The sequence below is a fragment of the Plectropomus leopardus genome, chromosome 6 (genome assembly GCF_026936395.1).
Source record: "Plectropomus leopardus strain MGB_pleo_1.0 chromosome 6, ASM2693639v1, whole genome shotgun sequence".
Lineage (NCBI taxonomy): Eukaryota > Metazoa > Chordata > Actinopteri > Perciformes > Serranidae > Plectropomus > Plectropomus leopardus.
Window position 1 is genome coordinate 38,651,905 of NC_142181.1, and position 27,947 is coordinate 38,679,851.

Consider the following 27,947-nt stretch of genomic DNA (forward strand, 5'->3'; position numbering starts at 1 on the left):
TGCTTCAAGGTCAAGGCGATCGCTATGTGGATCTCAGTAACACTCTGCTTCATTTACATTTGCAAATTGTCAATGGGGATGGAACAAACTTGCCACAGGATACCCGCATAGGGGTGATAAACTATCCAGTTGATACAATCTTCTTGCAGGTGGATGTAACCCTAAGTTTTTGCTACGTTGTTTTTGTGAAGAGGGAAGCTCATCATCATCCTCCGTGAGCAATAGTCTTTGGTATTTTAGTTTTCTAAATTGTTCATGAACATGCAGGTTAGAAACAGAGATCTCTGGAATATTCAATTCAAACAGAGTTTTAAGAACCGGGCTCCAGCCTCGAGGTGAGGGGTGTTGGTTCGGTTCTTATAGGAACCGGTTAGGTGTTTGATTAGGTCAAACATATGGGAACCTCTCACTGCTCTACCTCTGTAAATAAACTCTTCTCTGGGAGTCCACCCGCTCTGAGCTTCTGGTAGCTTCTTGGGTGTGGCATGAGCTAAAACTTTTCTAAAAACATCTTTAACACGCAGCACAGCTTTACCTGATTTTGTTTTATAGGCATAAGACTTAGGTCCTGCAGCTGCAAACTCTGTAATAAAATCTCTCAAAATTAGCTCAGGGTGACCAATAGAGTAAACAAAGCTGGCGATGACATAAGGGTAGAGTGATGTAATATCTATGTAGCAAATCTGCTCATCTGTGTCAACAGTGTACCTAAGACGAGCAGGACAGGTCACATCATGGGGTATCAAAGACTGAAGAGCACAGCATTGCTGAAGAAAATCTTTCAAACACTGATTAGAATTTTTCTTTCAAATCCAATCATGCTCCCAGATGAACTTGACCACAACATTTTCCATTCATTGCAAGTTTTGCAGTTTTTCCTGATAGGCGGAGTGCAGCACTTAAAAAGTGGTGCCTGTTAGACTGTTTGACTTTGACAGGGGAGAAACATTGCTTTGCTCTTTTAATGCCGTCAGTTTCTGCATAGTCGTCTACAACATACCGCCCCAGCTTTTTCTCCCCCAAGTTTACAGCATGTTGAATGAGAAAGTTTTTGTTGTGTGACAGCCATTCTAACCACTGGATGTCTACGTCTGAATACCGCTTAGTTTGCCGATGGTAATATTCAGGCGAGGGAATGGCCAATGTGTTCGCTGGGAGGAAATTTGATTTGAAAACGTTCATGCACGCTGAGGCAATCTTAATACAGCTGAAAGGATCAACACCGGTCTCTGCAATGAACTCATTGCGGAACTTTGAACATGCTGTGGAAGAAATATTGGTATCATTATTGCAATAAGCTGGTTTTGGTCATGTACCACGCATCATATTCTTGCTTTTCAATCTCTGACATGCATATTTGAAAACATATATATATTTTTTTCTTCTGAAATGTTGGAAAAATTGTTTAACACAATCAATGCCCCAAGAACTCCTTTTCTCGCCTTTCAAAGTTTCTGTGCTGACATAAAAGGGAGTGTGCTCACCTGAACCATTAACATATGTTTCGAAATCGTAAAACACATACTTGTCAGAATGTTTTTCTTCTGGTTTCAATGGTTGCATGTAACACAAATGACTGTCATCATTCTCCGCAATTTGCTCGCCGCATATATGGCACTTTTTATGCACACACTTGTGCGCAGCCCGTTCAAGAGTATTAGGCTTGTAATATGTCAATTTGCACTTCAGACACTTTTTACCAGTATGTATACTGTGTAACAATATTTACACACATGGTTTGTACCAAGGAATGCTTTCAGACAAGTTATGCTATAGCACTGGTTTTTGAAAAGGAAGAGAAAAACTGTTTTAGTGTGTTTCCCACTAGATGTTTGAAATTTGGAAAGCACTGTCTCATCCTCTGCTTTATAAAACACTACTATTTTACAGTCAAGAGTTTGCTCAAATTTAGTATATATCGTTAAAGGACATAAGGTTATGTGGAGATAATCCAATCTGATTCTGTATTTTGCGGGCTCTTACAGTAGCCTCATTCAGGTTTAAATTGGGATACAGCAAAAGTGCTAGGTTAATGGCAATGCATAACTGATAATCAGCATTGTTGACTATATGCAGACAGCTTCTGCAGAGCCCGTATCATTATTGTAAAACTCTGCATAATCTGGCACAGGGTGTGGGGAGGGAAAATTAAATAACGGTCTAATTTCAATGTCGTTAAAATTATTTCTGTGAATGATTCTAGGCATACGTGGAGCATTCCCTCCACCAATCATACCCATGTTTGATGGCCCAGGTTGCTGATCATTTACGGCTATAATGACTAAGAGACTATTTTGATTGAAAGAGGGTTGCGCCAAGACATTTAGAGCCTCTTCCAAATTTTCTAGATGTTGAAGATCGGAAAGAGGGGATTATTGAGGGTTACATTCGTTTCACTTTGGGTTTGTAATTCATAGGGTTCAGGCAATATGAGAGCAGAGTCTGGATCATTTTGTCTAACAATATCACGCGTCAGAGCATCAAATTCCGATGAAGGAACTGAACACAAGCCTGACTGGTAGAGGGCTTCTATTCTATCCTTCTTCTTCTCCCTCCAAAAAGGGAATCTGCTGTGTTCTTGTCGCTGTGCTTGATTGAGCTGCCCCTGTTGCTGCTGGTGCTGCTGGTGGTGCTGGTGCTGCTTCTTCTTCTGCTGAAAAACAAATGTAATTTTTAAAGTAATGATAATCAAAAATTAGAATCAAAAACAAAAATAAAGATACTCACCAATCCCTGGTTCCACTGGAGCCCCTGAAAAATAATTTTAGAAATCATTAAGAAAAGGTAATTTTAAACTATTCATCTTAGACATGTAATAAATATATACTATTACAAAAAGAAGTAATAAAAATAAAAAAGTTAACCTGCTGTTTTGCCTGCTGCAAAATTCATAGTTTCCTCCAAGTCAGAGTCTGAATCCTCCACCACAATAGGCTCAGACTCTGCCTCTGGCTCTGCCTCTGCCCCCAGGTCCACTGGAGCCTCTTGAAAATTAATTTTAGAAATCATTAAGAAAAGGTAACAATTCAAACTATACATCTTAGACATGTAATAAATATATACTATAACAAAACAAAATTAAGAAATAAAAATAAAAAAGTGACTGCTGCAAAATTCACTGTTTCCTCTGAGTCAGAACTCAGTGTAATATAATCAATTACTTTAACCCAAAGGAGTCTCACGAGAAATCAAATGTATCTTGAAACATTAATCATTTCAGTATCAATTATATAAATAAATGTTTTTTTCACACTTTTCACATCACATGTATCATCAATGATCCGACTGAGACTCTCAGACTCTCAGCACTTTGTATACCAGCCTTCTGCAATTTGTGATCTGAGACTTTTTCTGATATACCTCAGCCATAAGGACATTAAGATCTTGCAGTGTCTCGCGCAGTTAAAAAGAAGTCTCACATGCTTGAAAAAGTAATGTATATATAAAAAATGTATTTTACCTTCAAATTCCCACTCTTGATGCTACTTAAAAAGTCTCTTGAGATCCTTTAGACCAGGGGTCGGCAACCCAAAATGTTCAAAGAGCCATATTGGACCAAAAAAACAAAAAACAAATCTGTCTGGAGCCGCAAAAAATTAAAAGCCTTATATAAGCCTTATATGAAGGCAACACAGGCTGTAAGTGTATATTAGCTATATTAGCCTACTATCAAAATGACTAAGTAGGCTACAAATACATAATGAGAATTCATGATTAAATGTTTATTTTCCCTGCAGCACATCCTGGAGAGAATGACACACCACGTGACTACTCTGCTGTACGATATTTGGGGCTTTAAGTTTAACTTTCATTACAATATTACTGCATTATGTTTTGTTGCATTGATGAAATTATGGAAATACAGTAAAGAAATCATATTTTTGGTGTCATTTTTATTTTGAGGATTCGAAAAAAAACAAAAACAGAATGGAATGTGCATAATAGGCCTCCTGTAATTTCAGACCTTCCCATGGAAATAAAATGCAGTCCTCTTCAAACCTCAATAACAATAGTCAAGTCAAGTCAAGTCAAGTCAGTTTTATTTATAGAGCCCATTATCACAAAACAAGGTTTGCCTCAGAGGGCTTTACAGTGTACGACATCCCTCTGCCCTTAGACCCTCACATCACCCAAGGAAAAACTCCCCAAAAAGAACCCCTGTAACAGACGAGCAATAGATGTCGTAAATAGCAAGTGAAATACAATCATGGCAAAAAAGGAAAGAGAAAGAGAGGAGGGGCACAGAACAATAGAAACAGATGCATGTACAATCCTCTTCTCTTTTCCCCCTTATCTGGCTATATAAAACGAAAATAAGCCAGTTTCATTTCGATTTCAGTGCATTTCTGTGCATTATCCTCTTCTCTTTAGTTTTCTGCAAATGCCAAGTAAGTCAGTGCAAGGGTACAATGCAGCAGCATCCTCTTCTCTTTTCCCCCTCTTATCTCAGCAACAGACATGCACAATACAAGCGCAGCAATCCTCGGACCTGAGCAATAAAACACAATAATATCCCTAAGTGTCATTCCAAATACTGACAAAAATCAAAAATCTCTTCATAAAAACAGGCACTTTGTTACTAAATATGTGCCTATGACAGGATTGTGTTCTCACCCGTTTGTCTGAAAATAGGTGCTCTGATACTTTGATGAATGAATCCTTCATGTAATCACCATCTGTGCACGGTTTTCCACGCTTTATTATCTCTCGGGTTGCAACAAAACTTGCAGCAGTAGTGGAGTTTGGAGATGCAATCCACTTCTTAAATCTATCTTTGTGCTCCTCTAATTTCTCCAGAAGTACTGCAATCGCACTTTTTCTCTCACTCCCAACTGGGTGGTCGGCTGCAAATTTAGCATGCCTTCCCTGGAAATGTCTTTCCAAATGACTCTTTTTGTTATTTGACAACTTCTCATTACAAAGCAAACTTGCAGGCAATCCTTCCGCATTGGCAATGAAAGCAAATGATTCGGTCCATTCTTCCTTGAATCCCCTGCTCTCATCAGCTATCTTTCTCTTTTTCCCTTTGGGATCCATGGCCCATGACACACCCGCCGGTTTGTTTACAACAGCCACCTGCCTGGCACGCCTGGCACCACGCCGCGCTGAAACGTGTGTTGCAGGCTATGACGCAAATCTTCGTTGACAGAAATGTTGAAATTTAATATTTATTATGCACATTTTTACAGCATTGGAAAACGTTAAGAATGTTTGTCATGTTTGTCCTCCTACAGAAACCATATTAAAACAAAAAATATATTTCCCTCCCCCATCTTTTCCATTTTCATACATTTTTGAAGAGGCTCCAGGGAGCCACTAGGGGTGCGCTAAAGAGCCGCATGCGGCTCTAGAGCCGCGGGTTGCCGACCCCTGCTTTAGACAAATAAAAAAACAAAATGTCAATACAGCAGATAGATGTGATAGACACATGAGAGTTAAAAAACACGATGAAAACATAGTGGTTTAATAACAAAAACTTTGACTTACGGTTTTCAACCGGCTGACTGGAGTACACAACCGGTGTGCCTGCAATGCAATAAAAGCACAATGTAATTAAAATCACAGCATATACAGTCTGAAGCTGTGTAGTATATCATAACATAAATTACATTTAAATTCTTAAATAAATATATTTGCAGAGACTTAATACTAACTCAGCATGACTTGTGACGATCCATCTTGAAGGAAGTATTCACGGTTGTCTAAAAAGAAAACAACCCTGATAAATAAAAGTGTAAAACAAAGTAAAGCAAAGTATTTGGTAAAAAATATTAAAGTATTAAAGAAAAAACACGTACTGGATGGAATCTTCAGGATTGCAGCTCTCGCAGGTCCTCTTCCACTGAGATTGAGGCTGTTCCTCAGAGTGAGCATTTTTAAAGGAGGGATCTGCAGGTTTCTGATCAGTCACTTCATTGATACCCCCACTTGTCGACAAATTGGAGTCACTTTGTTCATGACACACGAGCAGTCTTCTGCATACAAGCCTTCTGACATTTTGCAGTCTAGTTCGTCCCCCTTCTTCCCCAACTACTTTTAAACAATTATGGCCCCTCTGCGGGCAGGATAAATGGATCATCCCTCTTCGTTCATGTCACACCAGCAGAGTCCTCTGCATACAAGCCTTATGTTATTTTGCAGTCTATATCATCGCCCCAATTCCTAATCACTACTTTTAAACAATTAGGGCCCTCTACAAGCATGATAAATAAATCAGAATCCCTGCACACATCACAAGAGCAGAGTGATTTGTCCCCAGACCTTCAGATATTTTGCAGTCCATCCTCCCCACACTTCCTTAATTACTACTTTTTTCAAGGCTCCATTCAGCCTGCAGGTCACCCGCCGCACATTCTTGAATTCTGCATTTGAGCACCAAAGATTTTCTTGGGGCCTTCCACACGGATGGGAAATCTATGACAGCTTTCCTGCTTCAACCAAGAGCACTGACACTGCAAAATGTTGAACTGTCTCTTCTCAGCCAACCTCTGAACCCTGCAAGTCAGGTCTAGCATTTGACTTTAGTAGTGAGTGATTTGTGAATCAGAATCACCTTATTCGTCACCAATTGTAGTGGTTCGGAAGAAAAATGGAGAGGTCCATCTTTGCAACGACTATCACAAGTTAAGGGCATCACCAGTGCTCCCAGTACATTTCAAAGACTAATGAAGCGGTGTATGGGCAGTCTTAACCTTAAGGAAGTAGCAGTGTTCCTGGACATTTTCCAGCACACTGGAGGAACACAAAGTTAATGTTGAAAGAATGTAAGCACTTAGAGTTGAAAAATAATGTCCTCTACTGAACTCGACAATCAGAAAGTGACATCACTTACTTTTGGTTCACTTTGGGTTTCCAAAAGGTTTACTCACAGCTGACACAGCTGACAAAGACAATGAAACTGAAAATGTGGCAGACAATGAAGCAAATGACTCACCCATGGCTGTACGTAAATATGACTGCTTGCAACGACCACCTGACTGCATTCACTACTTTCAGTTGAGGAAACCTTTAATCTCCTTTGCACAGAGTCTCTTAGAGAGCTTTAACTAAGGACTTGACACCACTGGTGATTATGACAGTCCACCCATAGGCTGCAAACCACAGCATGAAGGGACTCATGCAGAGTCAAGAGGGGAGGGTGTAACCCACATGACATAGGGCTACTAATCCCTTATATGTGGTTTGCATGTAGTTGCATGTTGTTCCCAGTAAGGAATGCAAGCACTTTATATCTGAAGTGGATGGGAGTGTTTGTACCGTCCCTATCTGGGCATGACATCACTTTCTGCCTGTCTTTCTGAAGATCGTTCTGGAAACTTCTTGAGAGCATCCTGTATGCACATGTATAAGTCACAATGAAGTACAGAGCGAGTCCTGGTGTAAAATGTGAACCCATGGGAAATAACTTCTGTCAAGTTATTAATGCTTTGATACTCCAGTGAGTGATGCACATGTGTCATTCTTATCTGTTGTTTGCTAGCTCTCATGAGAAAAAAGATAACCGACCACATATTGTGTCGAAGTTCAGATACTATTCTCTAAACAACAGCTGGAGATATGAGAAGGTTAATGAATGTTTTCAGTGTACTTTGGTGCGAACTGTATCATCGTATTAATGTTTAAAAAGATGCTAACGCTAACTGCTAGCGTGGGTGGCTAACAGTAACTAACAATGCAGTTGCTGTTTGTTAAGTGTGTACCACGATGCCAATGTTAAGCTAATCGCTAAGCTAATGGCTAATTCTAGTATGTTAGTGCAGCACATGCTGCGGTGAAATCTTAAAGGAGCATTTCACCCATTTTGTTGACATTGTAGCACTTGAATTCATTGAAATTCACTCGCTTTATTGGTTTGTAGTGTAACTACATGGCATTTAACTGATTTTGGTTATCTATACACATGTTAAAGTGAATTTAACACTATAATTCATGGTTAAAATGTAAAATACTTCAATACGTTTAAAAATTAAAAAAAAAACAAAAAAAACCTTACTCTTAAAAAGAGTAATGTTATAAATAAGAAGAGGTTTAAAAAGAAAAATCATTCATTTATTTGTTAAAATACCTTGACTTATTGCAATTCATGATAAGTAATTCATGTTTTTGTTGCTAAAACACTAAAATTATTGTGATTAATGGCAGTTTATTTTACCGTATGTATATCCTCAGTTTCTGATTATAAATTGTAAAATACCTTGAGGAAGATAAAGTCAGTGAGGTCTCATGATAGAAACAGAACTGGAAAACTTACAATTCTGCACTATTTCTGTAGGTTGGTTTTTTGAAGTACCAGATTTACTGATGAACTTAGTGATAGCAAGCCCAGTCCAGCGAGACAGTGGACGGTCGTGGACCTGTTTCCAGAGGACGTCGGATTTGGTTGATCATTCAGTGTGATTCCCGATATGACCACACACATACCATTACCTGGGTGGCAGCATTTATGACTGCTGAACACACTTCAGGACATGAAAAAGGAACTATTGAAGTGCTTGACAAATACCAACTTTAAAGGACCCTTGGAGTAGGAGAGCCCAACTCCCTGGGACTCACTCTTTTGTTTTCTTTTTTTTTTTAAAGAGCTCTATTTTCATAAAAAGAGACCAATACTGTGAATGTTCCACTGTTACTGTAAAGCAATAAATTGGTCAACTGTTCAACACAATACCAACTCCCTTCATGAGTTATTTATGGTATTACTCCTCATTACTACTCAGTTAGTTATTGGACTAAGTTAAAATTCTCGCAATCGGACTACCACACCCAGATAATGTGACTGGAAGTCGAGCTATTCCTTCATGTAAACACCTCAGTCTGACTTGAACTGGATTTTGCGTTCTGTGCATTCTCCTAGTTGGCGCGCTGGCCTCCCTTGGTGGTTAGGCATAGGGACTCTTTATTATTATGAGGGGGGAAGGGAATGCTACAAAACAAGTCAGGCATTTAAAAATTGTAGCCTAAGCACTGACGAGGGACTTCTGTTTTTAATTATGGCTTAGGTGAGGGACATACAACTTGAAAAGGTAGTATTTTATATTTATTTTAAATAAAAATACAGCAGTCCCACAACACCACCACAGAAGCTAAGCAATGTCCTGCTGTGGACGGGGACAAGTCAAAGAAGAGTTTCTCTATGGAGTCTGGTGTCTCTGATTTGCTTTTGAGCTCTCGCCTGGTTATTCCCTGAGTCTCAGGGAAATAGCTGTTATGCTCCAAACTGCTGGAGCATGTTACCTGTTGACATTAGAAGTACCCAGCAGTATAATCTTTTAAAGTTAACTTGAAGACATTCCTTTTTAGCTGTGCTTTTTATTTTTTATTTAATTTTTTTTTTGTTTTTTTTATTGGTTTTAACTCAGGAGTGCTTTTACATGTTCTGGTTAATTGGTTTATCAGTTATTTTCCTTTGTTGGTTTTACTTGTGTATTGTCATCTTTCATTGGTTTATTTATCTATTTTTATTCCGTTTTTAGTTCATTTATTTATTTTATTTCATATGTAGTATTTTCTTTGAGTAGTCTTAGTTTAGTGTTATTTCATTGAATTATAACAATTTTTTTTATTAGTTCTGACTCTCATGATTTTATATATTTTATTGTTTTATTCATCATCTTAATTATTATTTTACTTTTGTTACTTTAATGGGATTTGATTAACCTTCATGATCACTTTCTGAACTCCAAATTCCTATTCCAACCTGTGGCACTTTTCTGTATGTTATCCCCTCTCTCTTCTCCTTTCACGCTTAAACTGTCCAAACCAAATTAAGGCCAAAAAAACAAATCTTTAAAAAACAACAACAACCACCAACACATTGTTCATGGCTATGCAACAGCTGCAGTCTAGGTTAAGTTGGCAGCAAAGCTAACGGTGGTTTACTGCGATGTAGTGTCCCTAGTTCCAATGAATAATGTTAGATAAAAGGTCACACACACAGGATTTCCAATGGTTTAACATCTTAAACATCTTAACCTGAGACACACCATGTCTGTTGAGAAGTCTGCCAGCTTTGACTGCCTAATCTGGATACTAAGCTGTGATCCTGATACGAGCAGACAGGATATAATAAGAACACTTAGACATACCAAGCATAAATGCAAAGATGTGGGAATTTATACAATTAATGTCCATGCTGTTATTTGTCCCTGCAGTTCCCTGCCAGCTGAATTTGACTGGGCCAGAAGGATACATCGAGGCTCCACCACAGTCCAGCTCTGCTTTTCACTCCACTGTGGACTGCAGTTATGTCATCACTGTTTATATGGGCTATGGAGTGGAGGTCCAGGTAAGGGACAGACTAACATCTATCCATGCAGCATATGTTGGTCTTCTGATGCCCTCCTGCAAGCTTGATGTCATTAGAAATTTCTACTTGACAAACGTAGGAATTGTACATTTTTCTTTACTATATGGATGGAAAATTGCAAACTTTGGTGTCAGCCACAGTAGTTTATATGCCTCCGTGCTGGTGATAACCAAGGCTGGAGGCATTATGCTTTCGGGTTGTCCCCGCGTCCCATTCTCGTGAATGCAATATTTCAAGGTTGCCGTGCGGCAATTTCTCTAAATTTAGCACAAATGCTCACTTGGACTCAAAGATTAACTGTTTAGATTATGGTGGTCATAGGTCAAAGGTCACTTTGATCTTCTATCCGCCTCATTCTTGTAAACGTGATATCCCAAGAACACCTTGAGGGAATTTCTTCAAATTCAGCACAGAGATTCCCTTTGACACAAAGATGAACTGATTAGATTTTGGTGGTCAAAGGTCGAGGTCATAATGACCTTGCATTTGGCATTCTTGTGAAAGTGATATCTCAAGAACACCTTGAGGGAATTTATTTATTTAAGATTTTTTGGGGGGGATTTTTCCCTTTATTGATAGGACAGCTATAAAGACAGGAAATGTGGGGGAGAGAGGGGGGATGACATGCAGCAAAGGGCCACTGCAAAGGCCTTGGCATATGGGGCGCACACTCTAGCAGGTGAGTTAGAGGCTGCCCCACCTTGTGGGAATTTCTTCTGATTTTACACAAATGCTCAAGTGGACTTGACTTGGACTGGATGAACTGATTAGATTTTGATGGTCAAAGGTCAAAGTCACGGTGATCTTGCATTCATCCCATTCTTGTTAATGTCTAAAGATGGCCTTGAGGGAATTTTGTCAAACCTGGCACAAACGTCCACTTGGACTCAAGAATGAACTGTTTAGAATCCGGTGGTTGAAGGTCATTGTCATGTCATAAAACCTATTTTTCACCATAACTCAACATTCCACACAAATGTGGAACGGGATATAATCACGGAATTCTGACATTTTTTTATCCAAGAGATCAAAGGTCAACTATAACATCATAATGTTCTGCACAAACACTTTTTGGCCATTACTCATCGTCATGAGTCAGGAACAGAAGGGGAGACATTTGGTAAGAATTGGTGACACTAATTTTGTGTGCCACCTTAAAACTGTACTGGCTGTAGAGATCTTCTATGCTGCTGGGAGGAATATGCGTGCGAAGCATCCATGTTTTCAGACATAGATGTAAACTTTAAGTGTAACTTGACTGGTACGCAGGGGTATACAACTATGTGGCAGTAATACTTGTTTTTGGCTAAAGGTCATCTTAATGTATTTATTACAAATTCTTGGTATCAATGCATAAAACAAGGCTATCAGATTTGTATGAAAACTTGTGGTTTTCAGGACACCTCATAGGCCGGAGGTATGAGAGAGTGGCTGGCCTCTACCAAGAAAAGAAATGCACCTCCCAGTTAATCCAAAGTTGTCATAAAGTTGTCTCATTACATGTTGCGTCTTGTTAGATGGTTTGCTAACATTGGCCACTGGTAAGCCTATACATTCAGGAATTCAGTTGGTTTTGTTTAGAGTTGGAGGGTGTGTATTGGGTACTATCTTCAGCAGGAAGAAAATACTTGTTGCTTGGGATCTTCAATGATTCTTCTGGCCTGATTCTTGCAGTGCCCAGTGTAAAGATCCTTTCAGCAGGGTAGAGCCTGTTGTATGTTCTGCTGAATTAACCACTTTTTGCAGCCTTGCGGTCTTGTTAAGTGCTGTTTCCATACCAGGATGCTTTTGATGGTGCAGGATTAGAAATGCCTCAACTTCCTTACTGTCAAAATGTCAATCAAACCATGTAGCCATTTTTATTTTGAACTTACTTTTCTTTCTGGGTGGTCACTGTGCCATGAGAAGGAGGAAGATAGAGCTTGAGCGGCCGAACAGCTGTGCATAATTGCACAATGAACATTCATCTGTCTATTTTTTTGTGACACTAAATAAATCACCAAAAAGTCTCTGTCTTGCCTTTCTCACTAAGACAGAATGCAGTGTCCAGGTCAGGCCCTTGGTGGTTTTGACACCAAGGTTCTTGAAGGATTCCACCCTTTGCACTGAGGACCCAGTTATGTTTAGGTTGGCATAGTTCCTTCCCTGCTTCTTCCCAAAGTGCCCTATCATCTCCATAGACTTACTGACATTCAGGAGAAGCCTGATACCAGCTGTTCAAGTCCTCTTCTTTCTTCAGGCCTTTTCATTGTTTTCTGTAAGCAGATCAACCACAGCTGTGTGGTCAGTAAACTTGGTTGTGGTGTGTACTCAGCCTGTTCTCATTCCACAGTCATCAAATACCAGCACTTTATCAGTAATTGTTGTGCAAGATTCCGACACTAAAAGCCACCTTTTACTGCCAACCAGCAAAGTTTGTAACACAGCCAGATGGAACCTTCCATTGTGTTATAATACGCTGCCGGTCGCCCAGATCGCCGGAAGGATACAAAGTCAAACAGTGTCAGTTGATAACACAGCCAGACAGAGCCTAAAAGACCTTCCTAACCATGATTGGTCATTGGTCAGCGTCAGGCTGAAACACTTCTTCTACCAAGGTAATATAAGGAGCTGGAAGGTCTTTATAGGCCAGGGAAGGGTGGTGGATGGGTCCAACAAACCCCGCAATTTGTTTCTTACCTAATCCTAACAATGTGCTTTTGTTGATGTCCTAGTGTTGGTTGACGCATGCTTTTGTTGCCTAATTCTAACCATGTGCTTTCGCTGACATCCTGGCCTCGGTTGTGGCATCCCAGAATGTTAACAGCAGATGCAGAGGGATACCTAGAGCAAAAAATAGAGACGGGAAGGCCCACTGGCAAAATGGCAATATGTGCTGAGAAGGTGTTGGTTTGCTTCCAGCTTTTGTAACCCTCAGACTGCCCTCTTTTTTGACTGTAAATTAACGACAAACACTATAATACTATCATTTGATGTGTGTGTGTGTGTGTGTGTGTGAGTGACTGACATTAGTGACTATGGACATGGTGTTTAAATGGATTGCCTTTCCAGCAGGGTGACATACTGACACCGTAATCAATAGTGTGTGTGTGTGTGTGTGTGTGTGTGTGTGTGTGTGACCTATGCCAGTGCTCAGTTTTTATTACACTGTGTTGTCCCTGTGCATACAATGGGTCTGGACCCACTCCGACAGTGTAAAGACATTGTCGCTGTTTAAACTGTTAAAACACTGAGCATGCTGTTTGCCTACTGTCAGATTGATGGCTTCAATTAGCATTTTAATTTTTCACCAACAATAGTTCTCCAGCTGTCTCTGGGCCAGCACTGCGGATATACAGCTTACATAGCAGCTGCTCTGACAGGAGAACGATTCAATGTTCATTGTAAAAATACAATTCCATTATGCTGCTCTCCCTTCCACCATATGTTTGGATTTTGTAAGAGGATTTCACCAGAAACATGTCACAGATATATGAAACATGAAGCATGCTTTCATAGTTGAGCAGATTCTGAAATACCAGCTTACATTTCCTCACATATATGACAAGATAAAAACGCTTTGCATGATGAGGTCAGTGTGGCCATTTTCTTTTTCATGTTGAGGATAGCATTTGTCACGCAGATAATATTTCATGAGCTAAATGTCAGTTAGTTCTTAATAACCTTGAGAATTTACCCTTGAGAATTCCCACAGTACATAAATTGTAGGTTTCATCTTTGACACTGGCTCTTGTGTCCCAAGTCAAAACTCAACAGTCGGTCTTCTGCATGTGATTAAAAATAGGTTTTGTCTCAGTGGATTTAGGTTATGGCCTCACAGTCAGTAGAACAATGAAGTCCATGTGATTGGGAATGATGCTCTGCATAAATGTGCATTCAGTTAAGCATCTTGCCTTTTTTTTTACTGAGCATGAAATCTTTTTCTTTCCATCAGCAGTGAAAACCTTATTGCCCCTCCTCAGTAATCATTTTCATGAAGACTTTCTCTGCTGAGTCTACAAAAAACAAAAAAAAAGGAGAGAGAGCGAGACACCCTTTGTCTGTCTTTGATATTAATCATTTAGAACTCATAAATATATGACTATGCTTAAATTTCTCAATAAGTGGTGCATTGATTTTCCAAAACCAGTTCTCTAGATATGGTTATTCATTTAAGGTATTTATTTAATATACAAAGCAGACAAAGCAAGCAAAGCAATGCTGAAAAAGAAATAAGCACTGGACTATAAACTGTTACAAAAGCTACAAATAAATAAATAAATAACTCACCATCATCATGGGACTGAAACGAACAACTGAAAAGATTGACGTGAATTAGATTAATGTGTTCTATTCTGTTCTGTATTGTGTTCTGTTCTGTGTTCAGTGTTACTGCACATCTGTAATTTTAGGCAGCGTGCAGTTACAAATAATTTTGTAGGTCTAGCTATGATTCAACAGTCATTCATTCATATCCGTAAGCGCTTAACCTGTCAGGGGTTGTGCGGTGGGGGGGGGTACACCCTGGATAGGTTGCCACTATTGCAGGGCTAACAAGTAGCAACAGACTACCATTCATGCTCACATTGACACCTATGGCCAATTTAGAGTCACCAATTAATTTGCATGTCTTTGTAATGTGGGAGGAAGCCAGAGAACCCATGGTTGACTCTGAGAGAACAACCACACTCCCCGCAGATATAATATATTAATTCAAGTAATGTGAAGTAGTGTTCAATATTGTAAACCTAATTCTATTAGCAAAGCAAAACCCTCTACTGGACTATAGATAATACTGTCTATCATATCAACCCCGCCAGTTCTGTCCGAGCACGTTCTCATCTGATGCCGTCCAGCTGCATTTAGGAATGTGGTGTTCGGCGTCATGCTCGTATGCCAAAAGCACTGACAGAGGCGACATATTTGACGAGTTAGGAGTGAGAATGGGCTAGCCTCGCAGGCTGGTGGCTCCTGAACACTGCTCTCTGCAAGGTCTGCGCCAAGGAAATTGATTGGTTTGTGCCAACGATGATGACTGCATTCATTGAGAAAGAAAGTCTGTGGGCTAATTTCCCATTTGCTAAGAAGAACAGCCGTAGTAGACAGTGGTATGTGCTACCTTACATGTTGTGGGTTCAGCATGTCTTAAGGTAATTAAGGTCCAGATTGGCTGACTATGTTAATGCAAATTTCAATGAAGGGATGCATGCTTGTGATTGGAGGAGAGAACAGAGTCCATTAGAGGCTATTATGAGGGGCCCTTGTGTTCGGAAGTAAAGAAGCACACACATAGATATGCACACACAATGAGGTGTACATATACAGTACCAAGAATGTGCTGGATTTTAATTCGGGAATGAGATACCTCTGCTATTGTCCAGCAGTCCATTTCTCTGTCTGCTGAAATGACTGCAGACTTTTTCAGGCATTTTTAGTCCAACAATCTCACAACAACTACATTCCTCCACAAAAAAGCTGTTACGTGTGAGCCAACAGACGCCAGGACCCAGTTGCAGAGTTTCAAACAAAAATCTACTTTTATTATAAAACAGAGAAAAACTGATCGAAAACAGCAAAGTAAATGGCGACGAGGCACCCAAAACTCACAACCACTCACAAGGACAGGAGCAAAACTCGAGGCGAAGACAGGAGATCACATGGAGCACGAGGGAGAGACACTGAGACACCAGGAAATCATCCCGCACAGGAGACAAAGGGAGCGTGGCTTATAAAGCCAGCCAATTTAGGCAGAACAAGCTGCAGCTGTGCCGGGCGCCCAGTGCTCCTGGAGATCGCCCCACTCCTCGGTGCTCATGCTGTGGAGACAGGGAGAGAGAAGTCAGGCAACTGCAGAACAAACAACAGAGCCAAAATCTCGGACCACAACAAAAGCAAGAGATTATAGTAAATAAGAGAAAAGAGAGCTACAATACTTATCAACAAACAACACCATGTTCCAAAAACTGGCCAGTTACAGCAGCATGCACACATTTACCCACAAAAGTCCACATACACACACAATGAAACAGGTGCTTAGTGGCAACCCGACTCTAAAATAATAACCATGGAAACAGGGGCATGCTGGCCCATCAGGTACCCTAAATCCCCTTGGAAAAGCACCCTGTACTCACATATTTAAATGGTTCTGACTCTGTTTCTGACTGGTTAGGCCTGCAACTAAAAACATGTAAATAACGGTTTTCTAATACTAGGAACAGCCAGCATCAACTAGGTTATTAGTTGGCTTTCCATTATAATTCATAGGCTGGCTATCCCCCTGGTAGTAGTGTTGTCATGACACCAAAATTATGACTTCGAAACGATACCTGCCCAAAGTATCTCGATACCGATACTTAAACGATACCATGGCGAAAACCTAAAACACCAGCAAAAGGAATGAAATAATATATAAGATGAGAGTCCTGACAGGACAAAAATGAAGGGCTTTAAAAAGGGACGGCAGAGAATAGGTATTTACACTACATTTGAGCTGTTTTATTATCAGTTTATTAACAGTATTATTGTAGAAACTAACTTTTAATAGAAATCTGGCATTTGGGCATCAGTTTTTTCTTATCTTGCAAAGTTAACAAAGTGCTTTATATAAACTGCACACAAAAGGGTACTATTTTGTAAGTACTAAGGGGATTTATTGTTGGAATTTTAAGCACCTGATCAAAAAAGATTGATTTAGCTGCTATGTTAACTCTTTAGGGTTGTTTTTCTTTGTGTTTGGAAAACTTTGTGTTGTTTTCAAACACAGCTGGAAGGTAAGGCTGCCTCAGCTGGGTGGTTATATAAATAATGTAATTCAGGGAGCTTTGCAGTCTTCTCCTCTTGTTCTTTTCTTGTAATTGCTTTTGTGTTTGAATGGCCTGACTGCTCGCTGGGCTTACCACGATGTGCTCAGCTTGTCAGTGTTGACAGATTTTGCGCTTCACCTGCTGGAGTCTTATTGTCTTGTTCCATGATCAAACAACAACATACATTCATTTAATAGTTGTTAATAGTTTGTTGATTTTTTTATAGTATATGTAAATAAACCTAAACAAAATTGGAGGGGTTTGCGTGTCCCAGTGATCCTAGGAGCTCAGTTGTCGGGCTGTATGCCCCTGGTAGGGTCACCCATGGCAAACAGGTCCTAGGGGAGGGACCAGACAAAGTGTAGCTCACTGGTCCCTTATGATGAACAAGACCAATGGTCCAGAGTTTCCCTCGCCCGGATGCAGGTCACCGGGGCCCCCCTTGGAGCCAGGCCTGGGGGTGGGGCTCGATGGCGAGCACCTGGTGGCCGGGCCTTTACCCAAGGGGCCCGGCCGGGCACAGCCCGAAGAGGCGACGTGGGACCTCCTGCCCATGGGCTCATCACCCGTAGGAGGGGCCATAGGGGGCGGGTGCCGTGTGAGTTGGGCAGCAGCCGAAGGCAGGGACCTTGGCAGTCCAATACTCAGCCTCAGAAGCTAGCTCTGGGGACGTGGAATGTCACCTCTCTGGTGGGGAAGGAGCCTGAGCTGGTGCGCGAGATTGAGAAGTTCTGACTAGATATAGTCAGCCTCACCTTGACACACAGCGTGGGCTCCAGAACCAGTCTTCTCGAGAGGGGATGGACTCTCTTCCACCCTGGAGTTGCCACTGGAGTTCGGTGAGGCCATGGAGAATGACTTCTGGACGGCTTCGAAGAGGTTCCGGACCACCATCCGCCATCTCAGGAGGGGGAAGCAGTGCTCTGTCAACACTGTGTATGGTGGGTACGGGGTGCTGCTGACCTCGACTCGGGACGTTGCGGATCGGTGGAAGGAATACTTCGAAGACCTCCTCAATCCCACTGACATGCCTTTCGGTGAGGAAGCTGGGCCTGGGGACTCGGGGATGGGCTCCTCCATGTCTGGGGCTGAGGTTACCGAGATGGTCAAAAAGCTCCTCGGTGGCGGGGCCCCAGGGGTGGACGAGGTCCACCCGGAGTTTCTCAAGGCCCTGGATATTGTGGGGCTGTCATGGTTGACACGACTCTGCAACACTGCGTGGACATCAGGGGCAGTGCCCTTGGACTGGCAGACTGGGGTGGTGGTCCCTCTTTTTAAGAAGGGGGACCGGAGGGTGTGTTCCGACTACAGGGGGATCACACTGGTAAGGTCTATTCGGGGGTACTAGAGAGGAGGGTCCACTGGATAGTTGAACCCCGGATTCAGGAGGAGCAGTGCGGTTTTTTGCCCCGGTCATGGAACTGTGGATCAGCTCTGGACCCTTGGCAGGGTCCTTGAGGGTGCATGGGAATTTGCCAAACCAGTCCACATGTGTTTTGTGGACTTGGAGGAGGCATTCGACAGTGTCCCTCATGGAGTCCTGTGGGGGGTTCTCTGGGAATATGGGGTTTTGGACCCCCTGATACGGGCTGTCCATTCCCTGTATGACCGGTGCCAGAGCTTGGTCCACATTGCTGGCAGTAAGACAAACTCGTTTTTGGTGAGGGTTGGACTCCGCCAGGGCTGCCCATGGTCACCGATTCTGTTCATGATTTTTATGGACAGAATTTCTAGGCGCAGCCAGGGTGTTGAGGGGTTCTGGTTTGATGACCTCAGGATTGGGTCTCTGCTCTTTGCAGATGATGTGGTCCTGTTGGCTTCATCAGGCCGTGACCTCCAGCTCTCACTGGATCGGTTCACAGCCGAGTGTGAAGCGGCCGGGATGAGAATCAGCACCTCCAAATCCGAGACCATGGTTCTCAGCTGGAAAAGGGTGGAGTGCCCCCTCCAGGTCAGGGACGAGCTCCTGCCCCAAGTGGAGGAGTTTAAGTACCTCGGGGTCTTGTTCACGACTGAGGGAAGGATGGAGCGGGAGATCGACAGGCTGATCGGTGCAGCGTCTGCAGTAATGCGGACTCTGCACCGATCTGTCGTGGTGAAGAGGGAGCTGAGCTGAAAGGCAAAGCTCTCGATTTACTGGTCAATCTTCGTTCCTATCCTCACCTATGGTCACGAGCTTTGGGAAGTGACCGAAAGAACAAGATCACGGGTACAAGCGGCTGAAATGAGCTTCCCCCTTAGGGTGGCTTGGCTCTCCCTTAGAGATAGGGTGACAGGCTCGGTCAACCGGGAGTAGCTCGGAGTAGAGCCGCTGCTCCTCCGCGTTGAGAAGAGCCAGATGAGGTGGCTTGGGCATCTAATTAGGATGCTTCCAGGACGCCTCCCTGGTGAGGTGTTCAGGGTATGTCAGGGTAGGAGGCCCCGGGGAAGACCCAGGACACGCTGGAGAGACAATGTCTCACAGCTGGCCTGGGAACGCTTCGGGTTCCCCCGGGAAGAGCTGGATGAAGTGGCCGGGGAGAGGGAAGTCTGGGCTTCCCTGCTTAGGCTGCTGCTCCCGCGACCCGACCCCGGATAAGCGGAAGAAATGGATGGATGGATGGATTTGGTTGGTTCTGACTTTTTTATTACACCATGATAGAGATGGGTTTGCATATTTGACAATATGTATCTTAAACTGAATCATCCATATAATCTTTAAAAGGATTCATTTTTGCTACAGTAATAAACACAAATCTCCCTCTCTCCATCTGGTGGGGCCCACTGGTACCATGGTCCCCCTACACAGTGCAGGCTCCAGTGCAGTCTGTACTGTCTAAGTGTGGCTGTGGCTCAGAGGTAGCGGGTTGTCTTCTAATCGGAAGGTCCCTGGCTCCTCCTTGGGGAAGATACTGAACCCCAAATTGCTCCCGGCAACAGAGGTTGGCAACAAAATGTCTCACATTTGAACATCAGCATGTTTCACACTCATGCTCAAACCTACTCCCAGTTCTGTTTCCTGACATTGCAATTGGGAGGTTTGCATGTGACAATGTTTTGTGACTTTTCCAAAATCTACAATCCCACAAGTACCCTCACTTTATGCAGTGATTGGTTAGATGTGCGGTGAGAAGATTTGTTTGATTTTAACACGTTACTTAAAATGTTAGATTGTGTACAAATACAACACCATGAATTTTTTTAGGAGAGACTGTCCAAAATTGGATATAAAAGAGATGTTTCACCTTGTCTCAGGTGTGGCCATTAAAGTGCTACAAACACTTTATCTTTTAGACTTGATATTCGGTACAGACTACTTTGTATCAAGCAGACCCAAGGCTGTTAGCAAGTATGACGACTGCAGTGCTGGGCAGTACACTGTGGGAGGAAACAAGGAAACATTTTAAAATCAAAAGAAATTACTCAGCTGCTTTCTTCTGCTGATTTTTTTACCTATGTTTAGATGTCATGGTACCCATTAACTTATAAAAATGTATACCATAGGATCAGAAAACAAAATATTTTATACCTACTTTTCAACAGTAAAATAAAACAGTTTTGGAAGGCGTAGTGGACAAAAATGATGTCCACTAATGGGGCGTCAGATGAGAAAATGCTTGTCTTATAGAGGACACAGGGAAACAATGCATGGACTTGCTATTACTGTACAGCCAATGTAGACAGGCACCTTATATAAGCAACCAGAAGAAGTCAGGAAGTAGTGATTGACAAATGATTAAAGAGACACTGATATGCACACATTTTAAATTTGGTAATTCTCTACCTAATTATTAATTAATTAATTTTAAAAAAAGATGCTAGACAAGGTTAACCCTTTAAATCCTGGATCAACTTCACATTTCTTGTGCTACATTCAGACACCACTCACAAGTTTTAAAACCTTTGGAGCCTAAGCAAATTGGTTTGACTTCTTTCAAAAACATGGAAATAGGCAATGAGCACGTTGCTCTTGCCGTGTTTTTTTTTTTTTTTTCAATCAAACCAATTTGCCCAGGTTTCAAGGATGTGAATGGTTTTCAGTTGTGTGCATGTATGGTTTTTAGTTGTGTGTGTGTCAGTGTAATGATTTCAGTTGTGTGTGTATGAATGGTTTTCAGTTGTGTTTGTGAAAGTATTTCAGTTGTGTGTGTATGTGTGTGTGTGTGTGTGGTTTTCAGTTGTGTGTGTGAATGATATTTGTTTCATATGTGAATGTGAGAGGTAATGCCCTACACGGCCCCTCATACCAACAACCTCCTATAGACACACAGATGCAATGTGACAAGTGTACCATGGTATGGCACACACTAGCACTCACTGGGAATGGAATTGTTCTGTAGATGTCCAATGTCACCTCCACAAATGTGTTTGGCCTGTAGACAATGGCAGGCGCTCCAAATGATTACAGCCACTCTATCCACTCTTGGGCATTCAGTGTCGTTTTGAAGCATCTGACCTTTTTGGGGAGGCTTATGTGATGATTTAAGTAGCGCCCTTGTCTCTACCTGAAAAAACCCTCCCCCACATGATTAACTTCAAGAGCTTTGCTTCCTGCTGCTCATAAAATATACAATGGCCATTATGCTGCTGACCTTCCAGATGCCTGGTCTAATATATTTAGGATAAAAAATGAATATGTGGTTGCAAATCATGGTCAATGACGTCTGACAGCTGCTTCGTGTTGCTGATATGGAGAGAAAAGGACAGGAAAGAAAAGGAAATGAAAGGGAAGGAGAGAAAAGGAAATTAAAGGAAGGTAAAACTGTCGGAGGAGCAGAAAGCACAAAAAGGGGCAAGAAAAGAGGTGGAATAGGCCATAAAGAAGAATATGAAAAGACATGGTGAGAGTTAAGGTATATGGCTTGCTTTCAGAAATGGGCAGATTCTTTAGTCAACAAAAAAGAGAAGGAAAAAAGCTGTAACTATGTGAATATCTGGGATATTTTCCAGAAGATAAAGGACTTGACAGTACTCCCCTCACATGTACTGGTAACTTTGATGCCTGTGTGCCTAACATCCTCTCCAAGGAAGTATTGAAGGTCATTGGATTAGATCATCCAACAACTAGAAAATGGGCCTAGACATCCCCCCACCCCCATGTGACACAGATGTGATTGCTTAAAGACGGTCAGGTTTCCATTACAGATTTGTGCAAAACTTCAGGGATATTTTTAAAATGATGATAAAACACGATTGCGAGATGACTGCGTTTACATTGAGTGATGTTCTGTGACTTCTCCTCTGGCGATAACATTCTAAGAAACATGGTGATGATGCAGCGACCACACTAGCTATTATTATTTCCAATCCAAGGTGATGTAGGCATGTTATGCGAATGATGAATGGAAAGGCAAGCCCCTTACATGTGGGAGCAACCATGTATGATAGTACACGATTTCACAGAGGATTTGTAGAATAAAACCTTCCAGATGATCTGCTCAACTCTTTTAGTACCTGCTGCATCATGTCTGAGGGAGCCAGTTCCTACAGACAAGTGCGTAGCCATAGCATCATGTAACCTAGAAAAGCCAAAAAGTGTTGCCATTGCCATTTTGCCATTTTTTACGCCACCGCATGCGAGTGTAGAAATGTTTTGCGATAAATGGGAGTTTTTTTGATATTGATGTGTCTCCACTCATCGTATTTTATATGCGCAATTTCAATTTGCACAATTTGAGGGTTAATGGAAACCTGTCTAGTGTAAACAGCACAAATCTCATGATATCTTTTCAAATTAGATTTGTGACACTTTTAAATGTGGTTCTAAATCAGATACAGATCTGATTTTTTATTAAATGTGACCTCAGTCTGAACAGCCATGTGACAGGTATCAGAATTTAATGTGCCTTTTATGTCCCTCTAGATCAATATCCTTCTATAAAATCAAGAAAACTATGTCCGTCTGTCTGCATCCATTTTTCTCCTCATCCTCATCGGCATGGATAAATCAACCACTTCTGATTCACTCGAGCAAAACAAAACAAGAATTGGGCTAAAGTCAGCTTTTGTGGAACGTAAAGAGGAGAGGATTAAAGACAAAAATATGAGAGCATTAGGAGCAAGAATGAAAAGATAAGGAAAGCAAAGAAGAAGGGAAGAGGAGGTGATAAGCAAAACACCTGAGATAAAATAAATGCAGTCCTCTCACATCTTCCATTTATTCATTATTAAAAGTGACTCCGGTGTTCCGGATGTGGCTGAGCTGCCGTAGTTCATTAATTGCTCATGGATTATCTGTCCTCTCCTTTTGTTTGTTTACGGACCTCACTAAATGAGTCTTGGCTAAAATGTCTTATCAGCTTCTCTTAACTAAATTGAAAAGGTTCCCTCCTTGGATAGACAGACTTCAACAAAAGTAGAATTCAAATTATGTTGGACATGCATCAAAGATGTCAGATGGATCTGGAAGGTCAGTCAGAGCATTTTACACACTTAGAAGTGACTTTTAATTTGTCTTATCAATAAATCACACTCATTAATCTACTCCAGAGCTCTTTATTAGCCCTGCAGTATCGCTGTTACCTAATTTAATTGTCTTTGTGTACAAGATAAGCCCGATTTTACCATGATGCAGTACTTTGATAAAAGGGATTACTGGGTTCGGGTTTGGGCCTTTTTACCGTTAGGCCCCAAAACCTGTGGCAGGAGCAGTGCAGTAAAGCATTGATATCTCTCACTCAGGTGAATTGTGGAATTACAGACAACAGAGATAATCCACCACTCTGATGTCCAAGGGTAAAAACTAAAAACTTCATTTCAATTTGCACTGATCCAGTCAACTCTCTGTTTGAACAGATATATATATATATATATATGTATATATATATATATATATATATATATATATATATATATATATATATATATATGTGTATCTGTTTGCTGATGGTTGGTTTTGTGGTATGAGGTACTTATCCATAGTCATTACATACATTAGATGTAAGTTGCCAGTTTGGAGAAGCAAGCTGGAGTCTAAACATGGAAGCTAAGCAATCTACTTGCCGTGGAGGGGTCAATAACAAAATATATTATAGCCACCTAAAAAAAAGCAACATCAGCTTAAGTTCAGGCTATATTTGACTCCACTGAGAAAAACATTGAATTTAACACTGCTGAACACAGGAGCTGCTGGTTTACCAGTGCTTCTACCAGTTATTGTAAGTTTACCCTATAAGCCCAAGCACCCCCAAGCATGTAGGGGTTCCTTACAGAACTCCATCTGACACAGTCGCTTATCTCTGTGAAGTTAGATAATGCATGCAGAGTTTTCTCCCTCGAGTGAGAAATGTCACATGGCGTAGTATTTCCATTGGCCACTAGGTGGCAGTGGAGGGGACATAATCAGCATGTCATCTTGGTTAACATAATTTATAGAACAAACCATGTGAATTTCATGTAAATCAAACGATAATTGTGTTACAAGGTATACTTCCTGTTGCCAGTAGGTGGCACACTGAGTATCAAGGTTAACTTATATGTTAATGTGTTCAGGGTTGCCACCTGATCACATGAATAAAATTCCAGGAAAATTGTTTAATACAAAATAAAGTTACATTAGCTTCCTGTTTGGTGGCGAAAACAGCATTGCCATGGCAACAGCGTTAATTGAAAACATATGATCTTCACAAGGAGGCATCATGAAGGTCTGAAAGCAGCTTTTGTTACCAAGTTTTGGTTGAATGTGGTAAACCTGTAAGGGGATGCACCTAAAAATATAAATCATGTAACTTCCTGTTTCCATTAGGTGGCGGTTTGCCGATAAGTGGAATGAGCAATGCAGATGTGTTCAGGTCAGGACTCTCATCAAGCATGAGAAATTTGGGGCAGATTGGACAATGTCTGGCTGGGTTACAAAAACTTCCTGTTTTAATGGCGAAACATCAAAGTTAAAAACCTAGCCAGGCCCACATGATGTGACAAAAACTCAGAAACTGAATAACTTTCAATGTCCCAGGATCTTTCATTTCGGTGAAATTAGGATAGGCAGGCAGAGAGTTTCGATACTTCAGTTAGATATTTCATATGCGGTTATACATCCTGTGGCCACTAGGTGGCACTGGAGACACCAGACAGACAAAATGTACATGATCTGTAGACCAAACCTTGTAAATGTCATGTAAATCAAAGTATAGTTGTTTAAGCGGCTTACTTCCTTTTTCCAGTTGGTGGCTCTGTGATTATCAGACTTAATTGACATGTTGAAGTGTTCAGGGCTGTACCTTGATCACACCTGTAAAATTTGGGGCCAATTGGTTGATGCAAAGTGAAGTTACAACAAGTTCCTGTTTGGCGTCGTCAAGGTCTCAACACTTTTCTTACCTCGTTTAGCTGAAAATGGTTAACCTGTAAGGAGGTGCACATCAAAATATTAGTCATATAAGTCATCGCTTTGATGACTGCTCAGTTGAGACATGCAGATATGTTCAGGCCAGGACTCTTATCAAGCAAGTTTTGGGCAGATTGGATGATGTTTGGCTGAGTTACAACAACTTCCTGTTTAATGGTGAAACATCAAAATTGGAAACCAAGCCATGTCCACATGGTGTGACGAAAACTCAATTTTTTGAATCAGTTTTTATCTCACATGTCTTAAGGTGTCATTGACTACATTTGAGGTCTATTGGGTGAAATATGTAGGAGATATACATCAAAGAAGAACACGTGATTTTCATGCTATTTCCTCATGCCAGTAGGTGGCGCTATAAAAAATGGTAAGAGTTATCATGTAGATGTGTTCAGGATGGGACTGTCATCAAACATGTGACGTTTGCTGCAGATTGAACCATATCCCTCAAAGTTATTTACTACTTGATTACTACTGATTACTTCCTGGTTCATGGTGAGACATGGAAATGTTTGGCCCAATAACGGCCACACGGTGTGACAAAAACTCACGATTTTAAAAACTTTTGATGTCCAACTCCTTCTGAGAAGATGTTTTAATTTTGAAGTCAATTTTGAAGTAAATTGCCAAAAATGTGAAAAATTGCAACTTCAAATCAAAATGGCCGACCTCCTGTTGGATTTGCCTTATGGGTCCAAGAGATTTTTTTGTTCATCTTGGGGTGTTACATGTGCCTACCAATTTTGGTTAATGTAGGTGAAAGCAGAGGCGGGAGCTGTTTCACACAAATGTAATAGGGGCGCTACTGAGCCATGTTTTAAAATTTGCACCTGAGACCCTTAAAATATAAAATTTTTTACCAGACCTGATAAAACTGTTTTAACTCAAAGAGTTTTTGAGTATGATAAAGCCCCCAAAAAGGCAAATTATTTATAGGAAGAAGAAAGGGCCCTCACACCCCCACACTAGTCGGGCTTACTGGCGTGACTTCCACTGTCCTGATCGTTAATTTTAGTGAAAGTCGGAAAATGTATGCAGAGTTTGAACCATTGAGTGAGATATTTCACACGGTGTAGTATTATCCTGTGACTAATAGGTGGCGCTGGAGAACACTAAATCTAAGTCATCCTAGTCTACATCATTTGTAGACCAAAGCATGTGAATTCAATGTAAATTTAAACGATAATTATGTAAGGTATACTAAGGTATACAAGGTATACTTCCTGTTGCCAGTAGGTGGTGCATTGAGTATCATGGTTAACTAACATGTTGATGTGTTCAGGGCTGCAATCTGATCGCATCCATACAAAAATCTGGGGCTAATTGATTAATGCAAACTCATGTTAGAGCAGCTTCCTGTTTGGTGGCGAAAACTGCATTGCCACGGCAATGGCGTTCATTAAATTTCCCCACTGTGGGACTAATAAAGGATTATCTTATCTTATCTTATCTTAAAAACAAATGATCTTCACAAGAAGGCATCATGGTGGTCTTTAAGCAGCTTTTGTTACCAAGTTTGAGCTATATGTGATCGATCTGTAAGGGGATGCGCCTAAAAATATAAATCATGTGACTTCCTGTTTCCAGTAGGTGGCAGTATGCCGGTAAGTCAAATGAGCCAAGCAGATGTGATCAGGTCAGGACTCTCATCAAGCATGAGAACTTTGGAGCAGACTGATCAATGTCTGACTGAGTTACTACAACTTCCTGTTTCATGGCGAAACATCGAAGTTAAAATCATAGCCACACCCACATGGTATGATGAAAAGTCAGAAATTGAAAAGCTTTTGATGGCACATGAACTTTCATTTCAGTGAAAGTCGGGACAAGCAGGCAGAGAGTTTCAATCCTTCAGTAAGTTATTTCATGTGGGGTAATACTTCCTGTGGCCACTAGGTGGAGCTAGCGACCACACAAAATGTAAGTCATCTTAGTCTACATAATTTGTATGTAACCATGTAACCATGTACGTAAATGTCACGTAAATCAAAGCATAGTTGTGTTAAGAGGCTTACTTCCTTTTTCCAGTTAGTGGCGCTGTGATTAGGTCTCAAGGTCTCAACACTTTTCTTACCAAGTTTGAGCTGAATATGGTCAACTTGTAAGGAGGTGCACATCAAAATATAAAACATATAACTCCCTGTCTCCAGTAGGTGGCGCTATGATGATAACCCAATTGAGCCATGCAGATGTGTTCAGGCCGGGACTCTTATCAAGCATGAGAAGTTTTGGGCATATCGCATGATGTTTGGCTGACTTACAACAACTTCCTGCGTCATGGCGAAAGGTCAAAGTTGGAAACCAAGCCACACCCACATAGTGTGACGAAGCTCAATTTTTTAAATCAATTGTTATGTCACAGGTCTTAAGGTCTTAGAAACATCAAAGAAGAACACGTGATTTTCATATCATTTCCTGTGGCCAGTTGAAGGCGCTAAAAGAAATGATAATGCTTATCACATAGATGTGTTCAGAGTGAGACTGTCATCCAACATATGAGGTTTGGTGAAGATTTGCCCATGTCCCTCAGAGTTAT

General features: G+C 41.2%; 1 protein-coding gene across 4 annotated transcripts in view; it reads left to right on the forward strand.

The window, feature by feature from the left end:
• The window catches only part of sez6b (seizure related 6 homolog b), a 422,519-nt gene that overhangs the window by 154,941 nt on the left and 239,631 nt on the right, over nt 1–27,947 (forward strand). For all 4 annotated transcript variants that reach the window (XM_088079418.1, XM_088079416.1, XM_088079417.1 and 1 more), the window contains exon 3: nt 10,152–10,285. In XM_088079418.1, the coding sequence (XP_087935544.1) occupies nt 10,152–10,285 (134 nt within the window). The remainder of the gene's footprint in view (nt 1–10,151; nt 10,286–27,947) is intronic.